This window comes from Anomalospiza imberbis, chromosome 7 (genome assembly GCF_031753505.1).
Source record: "Anomalospiza imberbis isolate Cuckoo-Finch-1a 21T00152 chromosome 7, ASM3175350v1, whole genome shotgun sequence".
Classification (NCBI taxonomy): Eukaryota; Metazoa; Chordata; class Aves; order Passeriformes; family Viduidae; genus Anomalospiza; species Anomalospiza imberbis.
In genome coordinates, this window is record NC_089687.1 from 17,750,001 (window position 1) to 17,774,965 (window position 24,965).

Here is a 24,965-nt window from a genome sequence, read left to right on the forward strand (position 1 = left end):
TTGCTATAGGAATTGTTACTGAAGGTAAAAAAAGGAAGAAAAGGAACTGATGCAGAATGGAACCCACACATAAAAACATGACGTAAAGCATCAGCAGTGATAGCCTGACACAGCAGATGCTTTTTAACCATTTCAGGTTCCATAAAATTCAGAGTTGTGCCAGCGGCAGGAAGCCCCAGCCAACCAACCAGACATTTCAGTGGCAGTGGCCTCCAGTTTTGTCCAATTGTAAAGGACAACAAACAGTTTTCTACCATGGAAATGTCTAAGACCAGCAAATATCTCATCCTGAAAACACCATTAAATCATATTTTGTCTTTCTTCTCAAAACCAATCCTACCCTTTGGAACCCACTCAAATTCAGGATCGTGTTTCAGCCTTCCTGGACGCTCTTTGACTAGAAGGCTGCTGAGAAGGGCAAAGGACCAGCAGCCTGCCAAAGCCTGCTCACTGGGGACAAAACAGGGGCTGAATGAGGGGGAGAAGAAGGAAAGCAATAAGGACAGGACACGGCAGGGGATTTAGCCAGCTTGGGCCTGAATTCCATCCAAGGACTGGCTGGAAATCAAGCTTGAAGAAGGGTTGAGGTGCCTCCGGTTAGCAGTTCCTGGCCAAGCTCTTACCAAATTCAACAGGCACCCTCCCAAAACTATACCAAAGACAACTGCTGATAAGGAAAGATTGGGGTAACAATCTGGCTCTGTTTTCCTCCCCTTACAGCAGCTGTGGTAGGGTGAAGTTCTGCACTTCTGCTGCCCCAAAGATGAACTGAGACCTGGAGAATGTGAGCATGTGTATGTGGAACCTGCATCTTTCACAACATTTCAGTTTCTGCCAGCTTCTCACTTTGGTTAACATTTGAAAAATCCATTTCCCAGAGTGACTTTTCAAAGAGAATGACTTAAAGCTGGAAGCCAAAGGGACTGTCTATAATTTTGTTTGCTTTTGGTTTTGCTACAGGATAAAAAGAGCAGGAAAAAAAAAACACTCAGTGCGCAGTTTTCATTTTACAAGCTGCAAAAAAAATCTGTTAGGAGTATAGATGGGAGAAAGAGTTTATCAAAACTTATCTGAGCCTTTTAAAAGAGCACAGCCCACTAGCAGATACGACAGGCAATGTCTAAGACAGAAACTGGGTCAGCGATCTGCCACAGTGTACTTGCCAGTGTGATCAGTGTGAACCTACAGCTAATGGGGACAACAGCATCTCCTAAATACGAGGATGGTGGAATGACCAGGGTGAAGAATCAACCTGTGGAGGTCTGGGGAAGCAGAAAGACTGGGTCATAACAAGGATCATAGACTGTAATTGCTGTTGAAAAGAAAAAAAAAAAAAAAGAAGTGATGTACTTAAGTCTTACTTTCTATATCCTTAATGAAAGGCACTGTTTTTAAAATGGTACTTTTATGCTTAAAACATAAAGTTTTAGATAGACAAAATGTTTGCCAGGAATCCATCTTAAATTAGATTTTGGTTTATTTGCTCTGTTTTCAGCATGTTCTATCTAAATATATATATATATATCTTAAAAGAAAAATAAAGAAAAGTAATAATCAAGAGTCATAAATTTCCAGCAATATCACAAAATCCCTCATTAGCTTTCTGAACGCTAAACGTCTCCATTGATTTAACAAAACGGACAAGGTTTGTACAATTTTTGAGAAGACAAACATGACCTAGTAACAGATTGGTATCTCTCTTCTTGGGGCTTTTCAGTGCATTTATTTAATGGTCTTGACATACATTACTTAAGAGAAACATGAAATGCCAGTGCTTTGCAACAGTTTTGTTACTGTTTCCTTAAAGTAAACAAACAAAAAATACATTCAAAAAAAGCAAGGCTGTTTTGTTCATGTGATGGCAGAGGCTTTGGGCAGCTGCAACACGCACTGCTCTTGCTCAGAGATATTACCCAACATCAGTCAGCTGTCACCAAAAGAGTTGCACGGAAAGCATTAAAGGATAAAAAGAAAGGGGGGGGTGGGGGAGAACTGAGCAAAATGCCACACATGCCAGCTAGTCTTTCCAGAAGGAAGACACCAGAATATGTATATTTGGAGGAGGAAAAAGGAAGGGGGAAAGAGCACTAACACAGAGAAAAACTTGATTTCAGGGGAAAAAACAGCAGCTCTCTGAAACTTGTTTAGCAGGTTTGCATTCCTAATGTAATCTGACTTGTGTTGGTGGTGGTTTTTGCCCTATTCCTTACTTTGCTTTCCAAGAGAAACATAACAAAACTGAGGTAGAAATAATGGTGGGCACACTCCAGCCTGAAAGATTTCTAATGGATGCTAAATGAAGATTGCATTAAGGACAATGAAGCCATACGTACACAACAAAAATTCAACTTTACAGTTTGGGAAGGGAATTAAATGTACTTTGAGGGTTCAGTTTTGCTTTGTTATTTTACTGTTTGTTTGGTCACAGTCCACTGCACTGCTATAAGCAGTTCTGCAACCCACAGCTCTGCCAGCAACCTACACTGATTCCACTCCCTACAGCTTCACCAAAATAGCCTCAAAACTACGACTAGAGCCATGTAACAAAGGCCAGCCGTCACAGCTTAAGGTAATTTGCCTCTTGGACTCCTACCAAATCTTATGTTTGACTGTTTCAGATGCTAACATAAACCGATTAAGTGGCTCTTTCATTCATCTATGCACCTTCTAAAGACTGTATCACCTTATTATCAAGGAGCAATATGCTGAAAACTCTTACAGTTTACCAACAAGAAAAATCAGTCTGCTCTGGTTTGATGTGAGAAATTGGCAAAAGAACCATTCCTGAACACTGGGAAATGCTTCTGTTTCTATTTTTAAAAACTGTAAAGCTTCAGTCATATTACACTTTAGTTTTTTCCTGGATACATTCAAAGTAATTTTCCTTGCCATATTCCAATTGTTGAGGTAAACATACATATTTAATATAAAGTAACATTGAAGCCTAGCCTATAACTCTCAGCAGTACATAGTGCTTTCAACACATTCCTTTGAGGTACTGTACAAATCACAATCACTTTCCTGAGTTTTTGCAGACAGAACATTAAAAGAAATGAACTGCAGAAATTAAGGTCCAGATTATCATTACCCTGTTTTACCTGTTCTTAGTTTAACACCACAGAACAGACAGGATTGAGGAATACTGTTGCTCTTAGAATAGCAAAAATCTGGCTCTCTGTCGCAACACAACCGTTCATCTCTTTAGTCCAATAATGTTTGAAGTTAAAGCTCTTTATATTAGCACATGCCACCAATGTAATTGTGAGGCAAACAAAAAATAAAGCACCACTTCAGGCACTTGACAGCAACTAAATCTCAAGAACAGCAGAATGGAATCAACACACAGGGTTCATGTCCTTCTGAAATCAACCCACTTGCTCCTTGCTCCTTGGTGAGTATTGTCTAGCTTGAACAGAACTGAGCATCAACATGCGCTTTCTGTCATGTGTGGCTTTTTCTGATCAGCAGCTCTTGTTTGATGCACTTTTCCTTCAAGTATACCCTGGCTCTTTAGAGGCAAGGTAAATCGTAGTCTTCCCAGTACCCTCTGCAATTTTAACACTACTGAAAAGGGTTCTCTACCCCTATGTAGCAGATTCTGTGTGTGCCAACATTCATTACATTTTTTTTTAAGTAGCATCACTGACTGCAACCAAACATTTTGTTCCATTCAACGTATGTATCAAGCTCTTTTTGAGATATGCTAGGCTGTATCTTGCAGAAAGCATTTTCAAAGTCTTGATATGTAACTGGCCTCAACTGGCTGGGCATAATGGCTGAAAGGTCTGTGGCTGGCATGGCATGGAGTGGGCCCACCACGGCTTCCTGACACAAGTGAGCCACATCTAGTCCAGAAAAGCCTTCTGTGCGCTGGACAAGCAGTGCAACCTCCTTGTCATTGAGACAGTAATTGTGCTGTGAGAGCAGTTGTACTATTATCTGGTGTCTCGCTGTGCTGTCAGGAAGTGGGATTAAAAGTCGTTTCATGAAGTACCTTCGAAGAGATTCATCAATTTCTTCTGGTTTACTCGTGGCGCAAATTACTACTATTTGGTCCTCAGCAGAAGTCAGTACAGTGTCCAGCTGCATAAGGAACTCGGTTCTCATCCGACTTACTGGACTATGTTCTTCACTCACTTGAGAGGAAAGGAGCATGTCAATGTCACTAACAAAAATCACCGAGGGTTGGCGACACCTTGCCACGAGGAAGGAGGCATGGACAATTTTTTCTCCTTCCCCTAACCACTTTGTGACAAGGCCAGAGCCAGTGATTTTGAAAAACGTGGCCCCCAGCTGACTAGCTATACATCTGCCCATTAATGTTTTGCCTGTTCCCCGAGGTCCAAATAAAAGGATGCTCCGAGGTAGAGCAGTCAGTCCATTGAATGCATCTGACCTCAATACTGGCCATAAAACCTCCTCCTTAATGACGGCCTTTACTAGATCTAGGCCAGCAATGTCGCTCCAGTCCACGGGAGGTCCTTGGTTGATAATCTCATTGGTAACAAGGTCAATGAGGTGTGTGTCAGTATTCTTCAGTTGCTCGTCCACAGAGTGGTTGGATGAGGTAGCTGCACGAAGTCCCGGGCCTTGCATTGGGTGAGGGAGGAGCTGCCTGTGCTCGTCACCGTGCTCATTCATTACTGGGGAGCTATACTTCCCAAACGAGTCACTCGATCTCGAACTCAGTGAGTTTTTAGCAGTACTATAGGATGGGGGTGTTAGAGCCCTACTGGACTGGCTACTGAATTTCCTTTGCTGTTCAGAGGACATTAACTGCTTTGTTGGCTTAAATGCTAAGGATGATGTTTCAGCACTTCTGTCAAAACCATTCCCTCTGTTTGCATTTGAAATGCTGTTGTCTGGCATTCGATACATTGGACTCTGTGTAGATCTCTGTTGGCCATAGCTGTAATTTCCATAACTGGAGTCCATTTCTCCTTGCCCTGCCATGTAGAAAGCTTTCCTTTTGAGAGAGCTCGCTGAACTGTTTGTCAGGGCAGACGGCGCTATTGGCGTCAGACCGTGGCCCTGGTAGGAGTAGCTGGGGACAGTGGTTGGGGGCAGAGGGGTTGGAGCAGGGATTCCTGAAGGCAGGTAAGCCGAGGGTGGTGGGGCACCCCCAGGGCTGTACCCAGGGCCAACAGCGGTTTGAGGAGGATAAGTGGCAGAAGGGTAGCTGTAACTGGAGAGATTGGAGGTCCCGTTGTAGCCAGGGACGAGGGCTGGTGGCGGTGGTGGTGGGGGCTGTAAAAGTCCCGAGCTGTGCAAGGGGGATGGATGAGGGGATGGAAGTGCAGGTGCTGGCTGGCCGCTGTAACTGGTATGCAAATATGAGCCGTTGTATCCTGTGGCATATTCCTGAGATGGGAGCCCTGAATGAAGACTGGGAACGGTGTGACTTCCACAGGTGCTGCTGGAGTAACTGGGTTCAGCCAGGTTACTGGCCACCCCAGGAGAGCTCCCGATGCTGGCTGAGACATCTGCGGGAGGGAGGGCTGCACTTACCCCAGCTTTGCTGGCGGTGATGACATCTGGGACACAGTTCATGGGATACACGCTCTCCGAGTTCAAGGATGGCTGCCAAGGCTCACTTTCATTCTTCCGACCATTCACCAGCCCTGAGGGAGCTTCAGAGTAATTGCTGAGAATGGGTCGCTCAGCCGGGCCTTCCAAAATCCCGGAATATTTTTCTGCATACTTTTTCAGAAGGTTGGAAGCGGTCAAAGCTGAGATGTCGTCGTTGGCCCAGGCGTACTGGTACGTGCGCTGCAGGTGCCCCCGGTAGGCTTCCACCTTGTGGGCTGGGGACCGGGTGGTTGAAGTGATATCGAAGTGCTGTTCTGGCCACTGGGCATGCTCCGGCGTCCACTGCATCTTCAAGCCTAGGGCAGTAGGAAACAACAGTTAACAGTGACCTCAGCTTTTTCCTTATGCTTCTAAATGAGTTCTCAAATGTACAGTCTGTGAACTTCTTCAGCTCTCTGAAACACTGTACCTAACACCACAAGTCCTTAAGGAAAGAAAAGGTAATGCCCTTAAGAAGTGAAATGGTTGGTTTGTTACAGGCACATACATGCATAGACAAATTTATTGCCAATTCAGTAGGGGGTCAATTTTTTGTTTAAAAATATAGGTAATGCTATATAGTTAAACAAAATTCAGTATATTTTAAATACTCAGAGTGGAGATTTAGTGTAAACATACAAGGCATCCAACTGCTCTGTCCTCTTTCATCCCCGTTTCAGTTTTATATTTTAACCAATATAAAAATATGAGACACAGCTGACAGATCACATCTAGGATACCTCTCTTATTTGGTACTGAACACCTAGTTAGCAGAGTATAATGCACCCTGCGCAGAACAATATGACACAGACATAGCAGGTCATTCCATAATCCAACTCTCATCTAAAGTGGTCCACGACAGTTTCAAATCTGCTTCGTGGAGTGCAGCAAAGCAATCTCCCAGGCAGCGCTCTGTCGCTTTCATCACACAAAGCCTACAACTCGGTATGAATTACAACTGGCTCCTTTCTGCCTCTCAGTTCTGTTGTTGAGGGTCTGGAAAAAAAAAAAAACAAGCATGACTTGTCTGTCGGTCTCCTTGCTTGCTTTCTCTTCCCCCCCTCTGCTTCACAGCCTCCAGGGTACAAAGAAAGAGGGTTAAAGAAAAAAAAATAAGGGAAAAAAAAAAGGATGAAGAAAAAGAAAACGAAATGAAGCCAAGTGCCTAAAAGTTCTGTGTTCCACAGCTAGCTATAAAAAACCCCGAAACAAACAATACAAAGCCAAAACCAAACCTATAATTAAAAAAAAAAGTAAATGTCATTTTGAAGCAATTAATCTTTTAATAATGTGATGTGAATTATCCCTCCTCTTTGTAACCCACTGCAATAGGTAAGAGCAATTTCCAAGCATGAAAACCCCCTCCAACTTGTACCTATGCATGGTAGACACATTGCTGGGTTTTGTACAGCTGTATCAAATAGACCTTCTTAATCTCTCTCATATTACCAAAAGTGATTTTTGCAAACAGTCTTGTGCCCTCTGGCACAGATTCCCTGATAAGGAGGAGGCCTAGTCGAAATGAAGCATCTGTGGCACTAGCTCCCCTCTGAATTACTGCAGTCTATTTTGACAGCTTCTACCCCCTCCTGTTTCTCTCCCCAACCCCTTTAGCTCTCCATTGCCTGACTCTGGCATCTGACATGGCCAGCTTAGCCTCGCTGAGCTAAACCTAACACAGCACACAGTTTGGTAACAGAATGGCATGTTTATTCCCTTCTGACTCCCTCTTCCTTGTTTGCAAAACCACTGCACTAGACACTGGAAGTTAATTAGCAGGATGATGCTGTGCTAATTGTGTTAATTTACAAGGTTTTAGTCAAAGAGAATCATGCCAGGGCTGGCACTGCTGTCATGCTTCCGACTTAATGATTAAGAAATACTGAAAACAAGGTGGGAAGGATTGCAGTAATTACACAATAAATGAATAAAGCAACAGATTCATTTGCAATTATATTTTATTGTGGTTGCACTCATTTACATTTGGGTTCTTTTTTTTTTTTTTTTTTTCTTTTTTGGATTCATGTATTTGCAAATTACCAAATCATTTAAATTTAGGCTGAAAATGGCAAAGTACCTTTAATTGAGCCTTATATTTTAATAGTACAACTAGTCCAACTAGTAAATCTCACTCCCCCTGAGCATGCCATTGATTACTTGTGGATTTTTTTCATTCCCGAGCATTCTCTTTCTCTCTCATTTTTCAAACACTTTGACAACTTGATAAAAATGTCTGTTAACAGTTATACAGTTATCCTAGAAAAGTTAATTCAGAGAAGTGCTTCTGACAAATGCAGCTTTGAGACTGAGGTTTTGTCAGATTTATTCCTATCCTTTAGCATTAATATAGTATTTTTTGCTAATTGCTACTGATGTTTCAAACATTACCTTTCAGAGGGAGTAAGTATATCACGATATTGGGAGAAATTATAGAAATCATGTATTTAAATAACTGCATTTAAAAAATGCAATTTTAATGACAAACTATCAGAAGTTTCCAGAAGTCACACCTTGTTAAATTCTGATGGAAATCTGAAGAAGAAATCACCAAGAGCCAATTGCCAGTATCTGAAATTATTCTAATGTCATGAGAAATACCACAAGCTTTTTTTAAAGCCAAAATTATTAATGTTCCTGTAACACAGAACTGCATGACAGCATGCAAGTTCACTGCCCCATTAAAAAAAAAAAAAAAGTGAAACAAAACCAACAAACAAGCAAAACCTATCTGTGTTCTACAATGTTTTGCTTATAAGGTTACCAAAACACTGAAAGCTTCTGTTACAGAGATGCAGAAAAACTTGAGTAGGATGATGTTTCACTAGATACCAATGAACAGATGCCATGGGAAAGACTCTTTGCAAAGAAAGCACTAAAGCAGCAGTGAAACTTTGGAAAAAGAAGGCAAAATAGACATGGATGGAGCAAAGAACCTGATAGGGCTGTATTTGTACTGTAGTTAATGAATATGCTTTTGGCACATTGCTTTTAACTGCCTCTAAAGGAAAACCTATTCAATTTAAAGAGGTAAAAGAATGCACTTTCGATTGTGGGAAAATTCAATTCTTTGAATTTTATTTGTCTAGATTAATTTCTTTTCCTTATTATGAGGCTGCAAAAGAATGTCAGAAAATCTAAATTATCCATTATAAGAGGAGGAAAAAAAATCACATCACTGGCATTCTTTATTTAGAATAATTGCTAGATAGACCAGTAGTTTCACACTGTCATGCTATCTTTGGATATGCTCACTGAACAATAATTGAAAGTTTATTTATTGATGCATATTAAATACCAGTGCATTTAACAAAGGCTGTAAAGGCAGGATTAGGCTTTGATTAGATAAGCTTAAGAGAACAGGACTGTTCTCATCCCATGAAACATGAGCATTTATTCCAGCACATTGCAATCATTAGTGTTATTTGGAAGCATAGGTTAATAGATAACCATAAGCATATTTTTTGCATTAGTAAGCAGTGAAGAAATCTGAATTTCCATGAAGTCTGCTGGAATGGTCTGGACTGGGGGGCACAAAGAGCCATTTCCTCAATTTGATATTAATTGAAAAAGCAGAAAACTTTCGCTAGGTTTGACTCTATTTGATAATAGTTCCCAAATTGTTTGACATAAGTCAAATGTGTGATTTGGGAGAAAAAAAGAAGCAGCAGCAGCTGTTGCAATTTTTAATTATGCAAACATTCCCCTTCCCTCTGCTCACCCTCAGCCCCAAATTGCTTAATGTTTGTAGCCACTTCCTCTCTATATTTTAAATTATATTTTATTAATTGCTTTTTGTTTGAGCTGATACATATTTCTGCATTTCTTTTGTTAGGAATTCAAATGCTTATATTAACATCTAAAATCAGGTAAATCGGGGCACATTTAGAGGTTGCATTTTTTTTATTTAGTGTAATTTAAACTCTGATATAAACCACAGTCTTGCAGATAGTGTATTTGATTAATAACTTTCTGAAAATCCAGAAGCAATGCAAGGCTGAATGTATTAAAAAAAAAAAAAAACCCAAAACAAAAAAAACTTTGCTAACTTAGAAATCCTCTGAACTATCAACATTTTTGAACTGTGTGCTGGTATGGGCTGTAAAAGGCAAAAGGAACGGACTCCGTTATTTAAGTACAGGTATGCACTTACCAGAGAATTGCTTTTAAGATAAATTTAATACATTATATAGAGAGGAAGTATAGGCTATTTTAGCAGTATCTATTTTTCCTTGTCCTAACAGCCTTCTATACATCCCTGCTCCATAATTCCTACAGTTGGATCTATCCAGATTACATTTAAAGTAATTATAGTCAACAATTTCATTACGGAATTACTTCAAACTAAGTGTTCAACCACATTTCCCCTTCTAATATTGTGCACTTAGCCTGAAAATGGAAAATCGAATACACAATACTTCATCAGTTGCACATATAATAATTCCATATGGCCAAAAGCCACTTACATATTCAGTTATATAAATTCAAATTAAAAAGAAACAAAGAAAAAAAACCAAACAAAAAGGAAAAAAATGCCAGAGTTATGAAAAACTAACATTGCAATCTGAACACAAAAAGGAACAAGCAACATCCTACACATCCTCCGTGTCCAACAGGGCCTGATCCTGCTGGGAGCTCAGATGACTTTGTGCATACAAAGAACCCTCCAGTGCTGGTGCCCTCAATACCAGGTCAAAACTTCTCATCCCCATACAGGGTAATATCTGTCAAAAAAGATAAATAACTACCCTTTGCTTTCAATTTAAATACAAGAGTTTCTGTTGAAAGCAGGCATGGTCCAGAAATAGGACCACACTGGGTAATACCACCACAAAGGATTTACAGTGTCCCAACTCACCAACTCGCCTAGCAACAACGTGCTTTAGAGAAAGGATACTGGAACTTTAGTAAACCTCTCATCTATTCACACCTCTAATAAAATAATCAAACTAAAATTAAATCATATGCAGCTGTGGATTTCTGAAGATACTGGAAGAGATTGCACTGCACTTCTACAGATGTTGGGGAAAAAAACCTAAATGTCCCAGAGCTGCTGTGCACAAGGCACTAGAAGCAGTGCAGTACACCAACCTTCCAAACCAGCTACCAAAGTTTCAGTTTGGATCAGGGGCCTTCAACTGTTCCTTCAACATACCTGAGGCAAAAGAAAATAATTCTTCTCTTCTTGTGGTCTCTCTTTTCCTGCCCCATTCACCCTTGCAGTGCATAGGTCCTACCTAGCACAAATCTGAAGCTTCCTTTGCAAGCATCAGGAGTCAAGCAGGTTCTTAACTTTAGGCCTGTTGTTAAACGTGATCCAAGCAACTGCCTAATGCACTGCTGAAAAGGGCTGCACCGCACCAGGGGTGAAAGCAAATGGATGCTTCTGCTAAGTGACCATAGCAGACAGCTAGGAGCACACTGCTGCAAGGTAGGAAACAACGCCAAAGCCACAGCTCCAAGTACCACCAAACATTTTCCCTCTAGACTTGAAAGTGCATGTGAACTTCATCACTTTGGATTGCTTACACATTCAGCCTAGGACCCCAAAAACTGTCCCTGTCCACTGAACTACTACCCTCAGCCCTGTCCCCAGTTATTCAGGACACTGAGTGCTTACACAACAGATCGTAATGCTTTTAGCCAAGGCTTTGCTTCTTGTGGACATGCAGAGATTGGCTCTGCCAAAAGAGCCACTGACTTGAATAGGTGTTTCATTAGGAACATGCCAGTATACCTCCAACCCCTTACTCCAGTGTGGGCTGAAGTTGTTAGTACCTTGAGGATCAGGCCTTAAAGTCACATTTTAAAGTCCTTCTCAAGTATGAGGCAGAGCTGAATAAATGAGTCATGCTGTAACTGCTGTTCAAGATGTAGGACACACAGCTCCCTGGATTTGTACTAAATCTGATAATATTTTATAAGACTGTATACTGTCATATGTCCCATAATAATAAAATTTAATTCAAGATAAAACAATTCTTTTACACTCAATTTTTTATTAATAAGCATAATTTCAGCTGTTTGAAGATAGTGCAACTGATCTCTCTTAATTGGAAACAGGAGGGATTTTGAAGAGTGGATTGAGCTAATTATGTTTTGCAGGGAAAAAAAAAAAGAAAGAAAATGATTCCCACATTTATTTTCTAATTACTCAGTGAAGACCTCTGCTCTAGTCCATGAGGAACTCCTTTGACGTCAAAGGACTCGCTGGGAGGATGAGCTTCCAACTGAGATGCCCAGCTGTACAGTCCCAACCTTGTAAGCTTTTTTCAGTAAGTGGCAGCTACAAACTCACAAAAACAAGCCTGGAAAGTGCTCTCAGCATTTTCTTGGTAGGGGTCTGTTCTTCCTCTTATTATATATGCAAGCCCTACACATCAGTGGGAGCAAGCTGTTGGCAGGGTATTTACAATATGATTCCCATCTACAAGGATAGTGAAAGCATTTCAATCTTTAAAACAAAACACTTAAATCACGAGTAATATTGAGGATCACATATATGTCAACAGCACTTAAAGATGAAAGCAGTAAGAAAAACGCAACATATTTTATGCGAGACTGGAATGGTTAAAAAAGAAATTACAAAAGTAAAAACTAATTCCAAACTGATACACCCCAATTATCTAACTTAAATACTGTCAAATGATTATTATTTTAAAACCACACTTTCAAATTGCAATACATCTACAGCAAATGAGTTCTCTTCCCACAAGCCCCCTCCCTGCCATTTACATAAAGCAGCCTTTGATAGTCACAAAGACACTTCTGGCTAAACAGCCTTTAGAAGTTCCATTTGTTTCAAAGGCCTGAAAAAAAGAAATAAGGAGAAGTAACAGTCAAGCAAGCAAAGGGAAACTATGTCCAGAGATGACACTGGCATATTTTGCCAGCAGAAGCAGGCTGGATCCGGAGGCTAGCCTCGCAGCAGCCCGCAGACATGGCTGGTAGGGACTGGAGCTATTCCTGGGGCACTCCCAGGACCTCCCAGTCCTCTGCCCACCTCAGAGGTGTTGGTTTCTCTGCAGCAGCAGTCCCTGACACAAAAACATCCTTGCTGTGTAATCACATTGATGCATGATCACCGTGTAACAAAAGTAAAACCATTTATGCACGTGCCTTGGAAGCCATCTATGTAGAGGATTGGTCATATTTGTGATTAAAAGCAGTTTATCTTTGAAATATTTTATTCTGTCAGTTTGCCCTCCCCATACTAATTTGCTCATAACACTTTTCTAAACCAACTAGAAAACACACTAACGAAAACAATAATTGCATTTTCTTTTACCCTATGATGCTTCCTCTTGCCAGGATTTACATTTTTAAGCTGTTTTTGTCAAGTAGCTCTGAACAGTACCATGCCTTTAAAGGACCTAGCATGCTTTGTCAGTGCCAAATGAATAAGATGATAATAATTTCTGAGAGAATACTCAGAAAAACAATAGCTGTAAACAAATGTAAGCATAACTTACACGAAAAAAAAATTGTTGCAGTCCACTGAACACACACATATAGCTATAATGTATTTTTAAAAGATTTAATATACCACATAATCTGCAATTTATGCCCATATACATATGAAAATCAATATAATTGCTGTAGGATAATGATAGTGATTCTGAGAATTAGAATATTCACATGATAAAATATAATAATGAACAAATACGGAGTTTGGCCACTTGGCACAAGTAATTATGCATATTTGAAAATGCAAAATATTTTAGACTTGGAGTGTGATTGTGCTTCCACTGAAGTGCTTATTTCAAAGCTCAAATAAACCCAACTGAAGCTTTTAGAAGTGCAGCAAAATGCATACTCTTTTTAGGCAACAAAATAGCAGAAGTAGCCTTTTATTTGGTTTTTCCTCGAGAAGTGGATTTTGAGGCACATTTACCTTGAAAGAGCATAACACAAATCCTTAAAAGCAGAGAAGACAAAATACCTTCATGCTTTATCGTGTTTCTCACGTAATCAGCTGAAGCAGGTGAAACACAAAACCCTGAACTTGTTTTTTAGCAAGTAAGTAAGAGGCAAAAGGAATAAATTTTCAGCACTAGGGAGCCTGTCACGGAACATTCGGATCCTGACCTAAAAGCTTCTAGGGAAAAAAGCCCCTCTAATATCTGAAAACTATAATTTTCGAATATCGGATTCTATTATTTTTCCATTTCTGTTGCTAATCATGTTTTAGCAAATTGTTTCCTTTTACTCTTTCATTCACCCTTAGAATTATTGCTTTGGTTCCTTGCCACTAATAAAGCTTTTTTAAAACCCTTTTCTCATGTATTGTAAATCCATTAAGACAATTTCCTTCTTAAGCTCACTTCCTTTTGCCAAATGAAGATCATCAGGACATACCACACATGTCCAAGGGGACAGCAGAGCTAATGAATATGTATGTTTTATGTCACAACAGAGCACTCCCCTTGTTCTGCAGTATCGACCTTCTCTTATGTGAGTAAATAACAGGTGAGCACTTGTGCATGAGGATAAATGGGGTTAAAGCTGCTATACAGGGACATACTTTATTTGAACAAAGTGAGTGCACAATAAATACAGATTTAACTGATGCTGAATTATTTTTATATCATGTTGTTCCAAAATGTAAGAAAATCATCTTGCTTTAAAACATAAGACCAAGTTAGCAAGTTATTTAAAATATATTTCCCTTCAATTAACAGCAGTAGCAGTCAGTATAAATTCCACTATAATGTAATTTTAATATATTTTTCACTCATCATATCAAAAAAAGTAGGTATGTATTTCACAGCTTTATGTATAGCAACAAAAGGTTAATTCCAGAGATTCACCTAGCCAATTCTATTTGTTTTACAAACATGAAAGTAAAATTCAATTTCAATAAGTTTCAAATAATTGTAATCAGGTTTGACCCATTACATTCAACTAACATAAGTGAAAAAGCAAATTTATATGGGCCAGTAGCACAATGCTCCAGGAATACTGCTTTCCTTTTAAAGCACTTATTTCAAAACCCACCCTTGTAGGATAGGTATGAACAGTTGCTTTACTCAGATTAGAGTACCTCTGCTAATTAGCTAAATGAGAACAAACACTGATTAGATGTATATATAGAAGTAATCTGATACTCAAGAAAAAATCCTTAACATGTGTCCACAGTATACAAAGCTTTCACAAAAATTGTTTACGTTATTTATGCTTTTTGGCAATCTGCACATTAATTTTTAATGAAATAGTAAAGAGATGTTGCGTCTCACACTTCAGTAAAAATATTCTATAACCAGGACTGGTTGACATAGTGCATTAATTCAGTGTCCTTCACTCCTGGGACCTGTGTATAATTTAGTCCAGCCTGAAGAAAATAACTTTGATCTGAAGGCTGTGGAAAAAGCTACATATGAAATGAGTTCTGGTGGGTTTAGTGTTGTTTCTTATATACAAGACGACATATGAAGATAAACTGCTTTAGAATGCTCCTGACATGGCCCAGGATTAAGAGCAGGGAGCTCTTAGCAGAGCTCATCCACTCTCTCCCTTTTTCCCATCGTACCAGACACACACCACACACATTTCTCTCTGTACGCATCAGAGCAGCACTGCTGGCACACACTGCCTTTCCAAAGAGAATATCCTGTGCGAAAGGACTGTATTATCAACATGTACACTGATTTGGTGTCTCCATTAAAAACTCAAACAAACAACGTCCACATTACAACATGGGAGACCACGTTGTTGTAAGAAGGGATGATGTTACCAGATGGAACGCGAGATTTCCTTGCCAGGGTAGGGAACACCTAAGCTAAGGCATCAGAACTGTACTAATCACGCTCTTAGGGAAAAAGGAGCTCCGGCACAGCTCCTTCCCCGGCTCGGCTGTGCGAGCAGCTGACCCTTCCTTTCCTTCCTGCTCCCCCCAAAGCAGAGAAACAAGATTAAAAGCAGAAGCACAACCAAAGAACTGACATCCTAGAAAAACTAAGCTGAGATAAATCTTTCCCCCACTTAAACCTTTCAATTACTGTATTTCACAACTTCCAGAGATTCTTTCTTGCTCACTCAATAAAATGTATCCGAATTAGCTCCTGAAAAATGGAATACAGCCAATTTTTTGCATGCTCTTGGTTTGGGACTTACTGTATTATTTCCTGAGCATTTGAAAGGAACTATATAGATTGTTCAGTTGGCTTGAGAAATTATCTGGGGGACGGGGAGAGGAGGAACAGGGAATTTTCTATAGACAAATATAGAAATATCTCTCTCTCTCCCCTTTTCTCTCTCTCTATTTATATATTTTAGATTCACAGGCACCAAGGCACCAGAGAGAGAATGTCTTAACTGAGAAATTGAACTCTGTGTATGCCGATATTTTTTCTGTATTCCTGGAGAGAGTGGTAAGGAAAAGAGACTAACTCATCATATTAGATGCTGGTTCTCCTTTCTCAAAAAAAAAAAAAAAAAAAAGTAAAATTCATCTTGCAACAGGAAAAGTTAAGCCATGTCCAAAGACACACAGTATGTCATTAAGAGGATGCACAAGCAGAAAAAGAGGGCAGAAAAAAAATAACATGCTGATTTTAAAAACAGAAAGAAATTATAGAGCCCAGCTGATAAAACGTCACATTCCTTTGCAGCTATCACACAAATTTAGCCATTTCTGTAAACAGCTTTCAAGATACAACAAAAATCTAAACCATGCAATGATTGTATCAATAACTAGCTGAGTACTATTGATAGCTTAAATAACAATAATCTCTGTTATTTTTCTGTAATTTTGTCCATAGCCTTATTGCATATGTAGTCACCTAATGATGAAATACTTTTAAAATTTGCTTCAGGGTACAGAAGTCAAGCTCCACTGATTAGCATCTCAAAGCGCACTACAGGCACACATTTGTATAGCAGAATAATAGCACTTGTGTTTGTATGCTGCTAAAAAAACCCAGCTCTCCCCACTACCCCCCCCTTCCCCACTATTTTACTTGATGTTTGATGATGCACACTGATGAAAGTCTCCTCACAAAATATATACAATACATAACAGCTAACTGTAAGAATTTCAAAAACAAGGCAGAAAGGTAACATCACAAAAAGGAGCCAAAAAGAGGTTTTGGGGCCATACAAGATATTTAGACCCCAGGTTCATGGGCTTAATTCTTCTGTCATTTCTCTGGTTTGAAGTCAGAAGAACTACTGAAGTTTACAATTTATTGCAAAGGAGATAAATGTGCCACATTAAAATGTGTTAATTACACAAATTATATTTTATTCACCAGTGTTTGGGGTTTGGGCCATGTGTTTAATAAAAAATCATCACAGAAAATATTTCATTAAAATCTTGATAGAGAGTTCTGATATTCACCACACTAGCTCCGTTTCCGATTAATTTCCTATGTCTAATTAGGTGGCATTCAAACTTTATTGAATGTGAGCCTTCCTAAAATTCACTGTAAACTGACAGGACAGTGTCTGATTTCAGCCACATTCTGAGACACCAGTCTAACAAATTGCTTTCAGCAGCCCTCCATCCTTCCCTGTGCATCCCCCTTCTGCCATTTCTCCAGGCATACTATATTACAAGGTTTTAGTTAGAAAAGTCTCCATCTAATTTTGTATTAAATAATATTAGAAAAGTGCATCCACATAGATTTAGTATTAAAAATGCTATGCACTGTCAACAGGAACATTAGAATTTTACTAAGTATTCAGCAATTATAAGCTTAAATTATTTTTTCTATTAACACTTCTCTTTTTATCCAGAATGTGTAAGTAGCATAGAGGAATGACTTAAAAAGGGCTTAGCACTAATATAATTAAACACACTTAGCATCAAGAATTAAGTTTATAAACAAAAAGATATTCACTGAAGTATGGTATCAGTAGTAAACATTTATTAAAAGTTGCTTCTACTCCAGAATAAAAATTATTTAAAGTTAAAACAAAGACCAGATTGAATTATGAGGTACTGTGAACTCTGTGAGAGTTTCATGATTCTATGTGAAAGATTTACAAATCTGTAGAAGATGTACAGATAACAACTGAAAGGTCCATTGCACTAATCAGAGAAATGCATAGCCTCTGCAAACCAGGTAGGAGTGAATAATTTTAATTTTCTCTCTTCTTACAGTTTTATATTATTACACAAGGGAAGCAGAGGAAACCTAAATATGACCCTATTTAGATATACTAACTGAAAAGCCTTTGTAGAATTTTTAAGCAAACAGGATTGTGCTTCCAATGCTGCCCATCTAGTTTTCCAATGTGTTAAATTGGATGGTTACTTGGACAGCTCTCTATTCATTACTGAACTGTGGAAAGGAAACACAGAGGTGGCATTTTCCTTTTAAACCATCTAATGCCTTGTAGCCAGATTCCAAAGCATCAAGGAGAGATTTTTTTTTCCGTTTTTTTTTTTTTTTTTTTTTTTTTTTTGCCTGTAGACAAGCTGTCGTAATTGAAATGAAGTCTAATCAGACTCATTACTGTTTTCAGCAATTTGCACCACCAAAGATGCTTATTAGGTAACAGTGTTTAATAAACCACTCTTTAGAAAACTACCAGTAATGAGCTCTTAACAGCCAATCTTTAGCGTGAATGTAATGCGAAAAGTGTTCCTAGCACTGAATAGATTTTCACATTTAGTAGTGTCATAATTAAGCTCAAGGAATTGGTAGCTGTGATGATAGATATTTACTGCAATATAGACTTTCTGCCCCGTGAAAATATATTTGAAAATACTTGGGGTTCAATATTTCCAGAGGAAATTTTAAAACTGCTTAAAAAACTGTGCAAGGCTGGATTAGGTCTATAAATGATACTTAATCAGAGAGTATTTAGGGAATGCACAGAGTACTGTGAGTCTGGTATCAACTACAAAGCATGCATCAAGTTAATTCCACCTAGCTTTGTTTGACTGCTCGTCCATCTCTTAAGAATTCCAGTCATTAATATACAAATAATAAATGTTGTTGTCACCAGCTGAATAATAATGAACAAAAATGGCCAATAAAAATAGGTACTTGAAAAAACAATTGTCAGTTCTCTTTCCACAGTAAAAGCTGAAAATGCTTGAGAAAAACCAGCAAATTTCTTGGTTTCAAAATAAAATTATGGATCTCTAATAAAAGTATATATATTTACACACATATACATATATAGCTAATGCTGTTTCTCCTATATGTTTCACATACTATCAAGTCCTAATATCTACTTAGCACCAAAACCCCCCAAATTCTTAATGTAAAGAATACCACAGCTCTGAAAATGTAATATTGTGGCATATATTATTCATAAAAGACAGCCACCCACAAAAGCTAAGTTTTCATTGATAGAAGGTTCAATTTAACTAAACGCACACCTTTCCACACTAGTCTCATCAATACTACTACCTAACAAATGCTGAAAGTGGCAAAAAAGAAAATAAATTGCATGTATAAACTCCAATTAATTAAATATCCAGAGTAAATCTTGAGGAATAGCTTCTGTTCTCTCATACAATTGATTTCAGCTTGACATAATATTTAAAGTTATCAATAAGAAATGACCGAGACAACCTTTTTCTCTCCCACTAGGAGAAATACATAGGGATGCAAATGCTGTTTTGCTTACTAGAGATTCTGCTGGACAAGGTTTGTGTTGGCGGCCAAGACTTTGGAAAGAAGTGCATAAACATGAGTAATCAATAATGAAACCACCAACAAAATGATGAAGATTGGTTCTCTCTGACCAAGATTTTTATATGGGAATTTCATGCTAAGATGTTAAGAAGAGTTCCTTACTGAACGAGTGCTCTCACTGCATCCTTTGTATACCCTAACCCCAAACTTCAGCTGCCCTAAATGCAGCCTCTAAGCCTCTGTATCTGTTTGCAGCTTTCTGAATCAATAGGGCAATGAGAACTGAGACTACCAAATCAGTGCCAGTTTCATTTGATTTTGTGGTATGTGCTTCTTTGCACTACAAAGTGGAAAAAGGAAAAAAATCCCAACACAACCCCACAACCTTAACTCGTTCCCAGATGGGGTTTTGTAGCTTTAAGATCAAAATATCTTCCAGTTTCTTAAGGCTAAACTGAATTTTACTTAGATCCAACATTTTTACTGTGACTGCTGCTTATCCTATCATGCAATTTCAAACTCTGCACCTTTAAGTCACATACTTAGCTTCTGCTCTTTGCAAAATAACTTAACATAAAATATGATAAAATAAAATAACAGAGACTCCACAACTGCTTTGCACTGCCTCCTCTTGTACTTGTGAATAATGCATTAAACTTCATATCATTTGTGAGTGACAACCCGATGGTCCAAGATGCATAATATGCATTTTGCACTGTTGATTTTACTAAGCACAGATGCTCTGAAGCATCAATTGTTCATCAGTAAGTCCTTCAATATCATACATTATGGTATTTTTTGTAGTTTAAAATTGGGGTTGACAGAAATGTAGCATCCATAGGAGGTATTTTAGGCATTATTAATAAGCTATGGTTACCACCCTTTCTTACCCCTAACATAAAATTAAAGCAGGGGGGAACCTTTAGTGTATTCCCTGTGTAGCCTAACACTACCGCAAAAACAACAATAAGTTAGAGAATCACTTTTCTGCCTCAGATCCTCTGTATTTTATCAAGCCTACAAAATACCAGTCTGCTCACCTAAGATGCTGACCCCAAACAATGCCTGACTTTCAACAGAAATTGAGATTTTTCCTCCTGATATCTCTAAGCCTTCTTAGCCTGATCACAAAAGTCTGATCTGACTTTTAGAGGAGTTTCCATTGAAGAACTAGGACCTACCAAATTTTACACTACTCCAGGCTGCTACCCTGAGATGTCATATGAGTACGGACTAGCATAAGAAACTGCAAAAGCGTAGGAGGTCAGAGAAGGAGGTGAAGCTACAGGGGCAGGTTGAACTCCAGGCAGAATTTGCCTCAAAACATTGAATTGGTCAGAAAGAGCAGCAGCATCCTATAAAAAGGACAGCGAGAAGAACCTTATTGCCCATATTTAAGGTGCTGCCATCAACCAGAACCTCTGTGGTGTAGATGTTGAGGACTCTCCACAGGGCCAAGCAGGATATGACAGCTCAAGTGGGAATGTTTGCTGTCATCAAAAGCAGTGTTGAACCCTGGAGTGGCTTGGCTCAGGACAACTCCAGCACAAGACAGCATAAATAGCAGAAACAGGACTCCATGCAAAATTTATTGCACTTTCTACAGTAGCATAGAAACTTTCTTCTCCATCAATTAAATTATAGTATTATAGTTCACCTTCTCCAACTAGGACCCAGCATCAACTACAATTTGCCCTTCAGCAAAAGGTACCATAAACAATTGTAGGGTACCTTTGACTACAGAACACCTCAAATTTCTGTTCTCTCTTCTCTCTTTCTTTATGGTGATTTTCCAGTACATGAAGGGGGACTACAAGAGACCTGGAAAGCCACGTTTTACAGAGGCATGTAGTGACAGGACAAGGGGGAATGGCTTCAAACTGAAAGAGGGCGGGTTTAGATTAGGTATTAGGAAGATATTCTTTGCAATGATGGTGGTGAGGCACTAGAACAGGTTATTCAGAGAATCTGTAAATGCCCCAACCCTGGAAGTTTTCAAGGTCAACTTGAATGGACTTAATGCAATGTGGTCCAGTGGAAGGGCATGGCATGTCCATGACAGAGAAGTTGGAACCAGGTGACTTTTAAGGTCCCTTCCAACCTAAACAACTCTATAATTGTATGACTGTTTTTTTCTTCTTTTTTTTGTATGTGTGTGTGGAGTAGGAAGCAGCTTAGATGGAATACCATATGAAATTGTTTCATTAGATGTCCTGCATGGGCTTTTTTTGCTGACTTTTTCAAAGGAACAAACCCCACCCCCAGCCCCCAAACCAAAAATAAACTCAATTGTTCCAATATAAGCAATCACTTGTCCGAACAACTGCACACAAACCAACTTTACAGACTGCCAAGGCTACTGTTCTATTATAACACATTTACAAAAGCCACATAATAGATGAGTTGCAGCAGATGAGAACATTTGTCCAACAGAACTGCAATCCTTTATCTGAAGAGAGACAATATTCTCTGCATTTCAGACTGGTTTAAACACAGACTTGCCTAGCAGTCCTTTCTTTAAAGGTAGTCTAGTACACACCTTCCTAACCGAAATTGCTTATGGAAATACCTCCTTATGAAATGAAGGAAGCAAAAGGAACACCACCAGGTCCTGTACAATACCTGTAGGTTTTCTGGGGGATGGAGGTTAATAAAGCAAATGCATGTGCATATGAGGAACACATTTGCAGGCTTTGGAGGGATTCGGATAAGTGCAGCAGAATGTAGCAGTCTTTTGTCTTTATTTTTCATTTAGTCTATTTACTCCTTCTCCACTATAGAGCTTTCTATTTATTTTAGCATAACTCTGTATCTTTGTCATTAAACAATCACGTTCTAATAAAAAACATAATGCAAACAGCCAGTTGTGTAATGAAAAACAACACAGGGTTGAAGGGGGGTTCCTGCCTGATCTCAGCAGCAGATTAGCTTATGCCCTGCAGCATGAGATGGGAAATATGTTCCCCACTATTACAGTTTTGATTCTGCATTTGTATTTTATGTGGATTTTAAAGAGAAGAATTATAAAGCTTTGATTCAGAGAATCTCTCTTTCCATGTATACATATGTATACATGTACGCATATACTTATTTCCCCTCACAGAGCAAAGATGATGTTTATCTCTAGCAATGGCTCAGTGTCTTGTCCAGAATTAACACACAGAAAAATCACACAAACAGAAAAGCACCCCCATGTTCTGGACTATCCCAGTACAGACTATATCAACTGCATTCCTGAATACATATCCTTTTGGGAAATTCTAAGTGACCCTTTTTTCAGCAACCTTCCTGCTGCACTATAGTATATGCAATATTACTTCTGCCTAGAGAATGATATAGTTAAAAAAAAAAAAAGCAAAAAAAGCATCAGTTAATTCCTTTTATACTCAAGCAATGTTAAGTTTATTCACTGGCAACAAGATAGGAGATCTCCAACAGACACAGATCTTTCGGATGCATCTTTCTTCCTGTATCTGACATACATGACCTCCCTTCTCCCCTTCCCCATTCCTCAGTTCTTTACATGCGTTTCTGCACTGTCCTCTATCTCAAACGTAAAGCTGTGCCAAATCAAGAGCAGCAGTGCTAAAGGGTGGTCAGAAAATAGGACAGCAAAGGTTTTTGAAGTGAACAAAGCAGCATCCTGTTCCTACCACCTATCAAGCTTGTTTCTGGTTTCTTCATGTACTGAAGACCAGGTTGGGTGATTGCCACTCACTTCAGGAATTTAACTGCAGATATAGCACAACCCTTCAACACACTCAATCCCAATGGCTTGTGAAATTCATGTAGAGAAATCCCATCTCAGTCTGTCAATGCTCTTGCTAAGTGGCAAGTGAATACCTAACCTACCATACAGTATGTGGGGTCTTCTCTGAAGATATAGTTAATATTGGGAATAAAGAGTAAAGCAGACAGCAGGAACAAGAAAATCACATTTATGAGGACTTTAGAAACTTCAGTCCACAAAAGACAGGAAAATGAGGCAGAACCTTTCTACGCAAGTATTTTCTAAGTACAAAGCTAAGGTTAGGGAAAACTTAAATTTACCCATGGCCTTACTTCAATTTTTTGTTAGCTGTTAGTATTTTCTTCTCCTTTTTTTTATAACTTCTCATGGTTTTCATTAGGCACATTATTATGCAAAGATCTTCTGCCACCTTTTCAAGAATGCATCCAAAACATTTCAAGTAAATAGCCTATATTTGATTTTCTAAAAATTGCCTTGAGTCCTATCCATTTTTTTATTCTATATATTAAACTGAATTTGCCATGACTGAACTAAAAGGTACTTGATAACAAATGGTTACGGGGCATGGGTTGATATTTAAGAGGTAAGGTTGCACCAAGGTAGGTTGGATGGGCCATTTTGTATTGAGGATAACCAGCAATGACATTTCTTAAAAAAGGTCTGGATGCTAAAGAGGAGGAATGCTCTAAATGCATCAGTGAAAACTGCTGCTGAGCATGACTGCGTTTTTTAATATTTGGACTATTTTCAAAGGAAAGACAGTCATGGTACAAATGTTTTTTCAATAAATCTCTGGTGAGTACCAGGCACTTCTAAGATCAGTTACACAGCATACTCTTAAAATGATTAAACTGTCTCTCACAGCAGTTTAAATGACAGACTGCCCAGAAAAAGCACAAGTGCCCCACAAATTAGGAATTGCAGCAGTAGTTGATAAGCTAGAATGAGCTCTGGGGCATTTTAGGACCCACCTCACCCTCATCACTGGGCTGCCCCTCTTGGAAAAATGCTTCCCCTTGTGTAAGGTCATTCAGATTCTAGATTACAATATTGCACTGTAATGTTACCTCTTTATGACACCTAGCATACTTGGGTATAGAAGTGCTGGTTACAGGATGAACAATGAGCTTACTTTTATATGCACTGCATAAAGATATCACCTGTGTGATTTAGTTGAAAAGGAAAATTTAATCTGTATTTCTGGGATGGCTCTATCTAAAGTCACAAGTTGCTATGACAGAGAATTCAAATTGTTTAAACAGTTCCCCTGCTCCCTTCTTCAAGTTGTTATGAATGTCTATAATTTAGGCCTCTGTGTTGCTAACATGCATGTGGATATCTTGTTAGTCATATGAATAAAGCTGCATAATTAAGCAGTGGTGTAATTTGTAGCCTCCAACTCTTTCTTCCACCTTCCTTTCCTGATGCTCCTTGAAGAAACTGCGATTTATGTTGGTGGCAGATCGTGCCACCGTTATTCACAGAAATACCCTTTGCTTGAGATTTCTTCGAAATTAGTCACAAGAATTAAACCTTCTACAAGTCACGAAGGACAGGGATATACCGCGACAACTCCTCCGCCACCCACACGTGTGGGGACTATGTTTGCTGGGATGGGAATTTGGGCAGGTGACCAAACGGTTAACTACGCTTATCCTTTCATCCTCCAAACTGACAGAGACTTCTTTAAATTCTTAGAACTGCTTTTAAAGGATCTCTGTTTGACAATTTCTAAACATGCCCAAATGTGCACCAAGTTCATCTCTATTAACAGGAAATGAAACTGAAATAAAGAGGGGCTCTTCATGTTGACTGCAGGCATTTCAGATTTCATGGCAGCCCGTGTCTCCCCAGTGCCTTTCACATGGAAGAGATAATGTGTGTGAAGAAAAACAAAATTGCAGGTTTAGTAATGTCAAAATCTGATTTATGCCAAAATAGAGATGTCAACAACAGCAGAATAAGTGACAAGTGTTAAATTACCCAAAGAAGTAAATTCTGTAATTATTTACCTCCCTGGCATGTGATCCTTAACAACCTCCAGACCTAAAAGGAAA

The 24,965-nt window shown here is 38.9% G+C and overlaps 1 protein-coding gene across 11 annotated transcripts in view; it reads right to left on the reverse strand.

The window, feature by feature from the left end:
* The window catches only part of FIGN (fidgetin, microtubule severing factor), a 104,543-nt gene that overhangs the window by 3,742 nt on the left and 75,836 nt on the right, over nt 1-24,965 (reverse strand). For 6 of the 11 annotated variants that reach the window (XM_068195694.1, XM_068195693.1, XM_068195692.1 and 3 more), the window contains 2 exons: nt 6,309-6,564; nt 1-5,885 (listed from right to left, as the gene is read on the reverse strand). The exon at nt 1-5,885 is cut by the window's left edge and continues 3,742 nt beyond it. In XM_068195694.1, coding sequence (XP_068051795.1) covers nt 3,640-5,885; nt 6,309-6,411 — 2,349 coding nt within the window. In that variant the 5' untranslated portion in view covers nt 6,412-6,564 and the 3' untranslated portion in view covers nt 1-3,639. The remainder of the gene's footprint in view (nt 5,886-6,308; nt 6,565-24,965) is intronic. The other 5 variants (XM_068195700.1, XM_068195698.1, XM_068195695.1 and 2 more) reach the window with 1 other exon arrangement.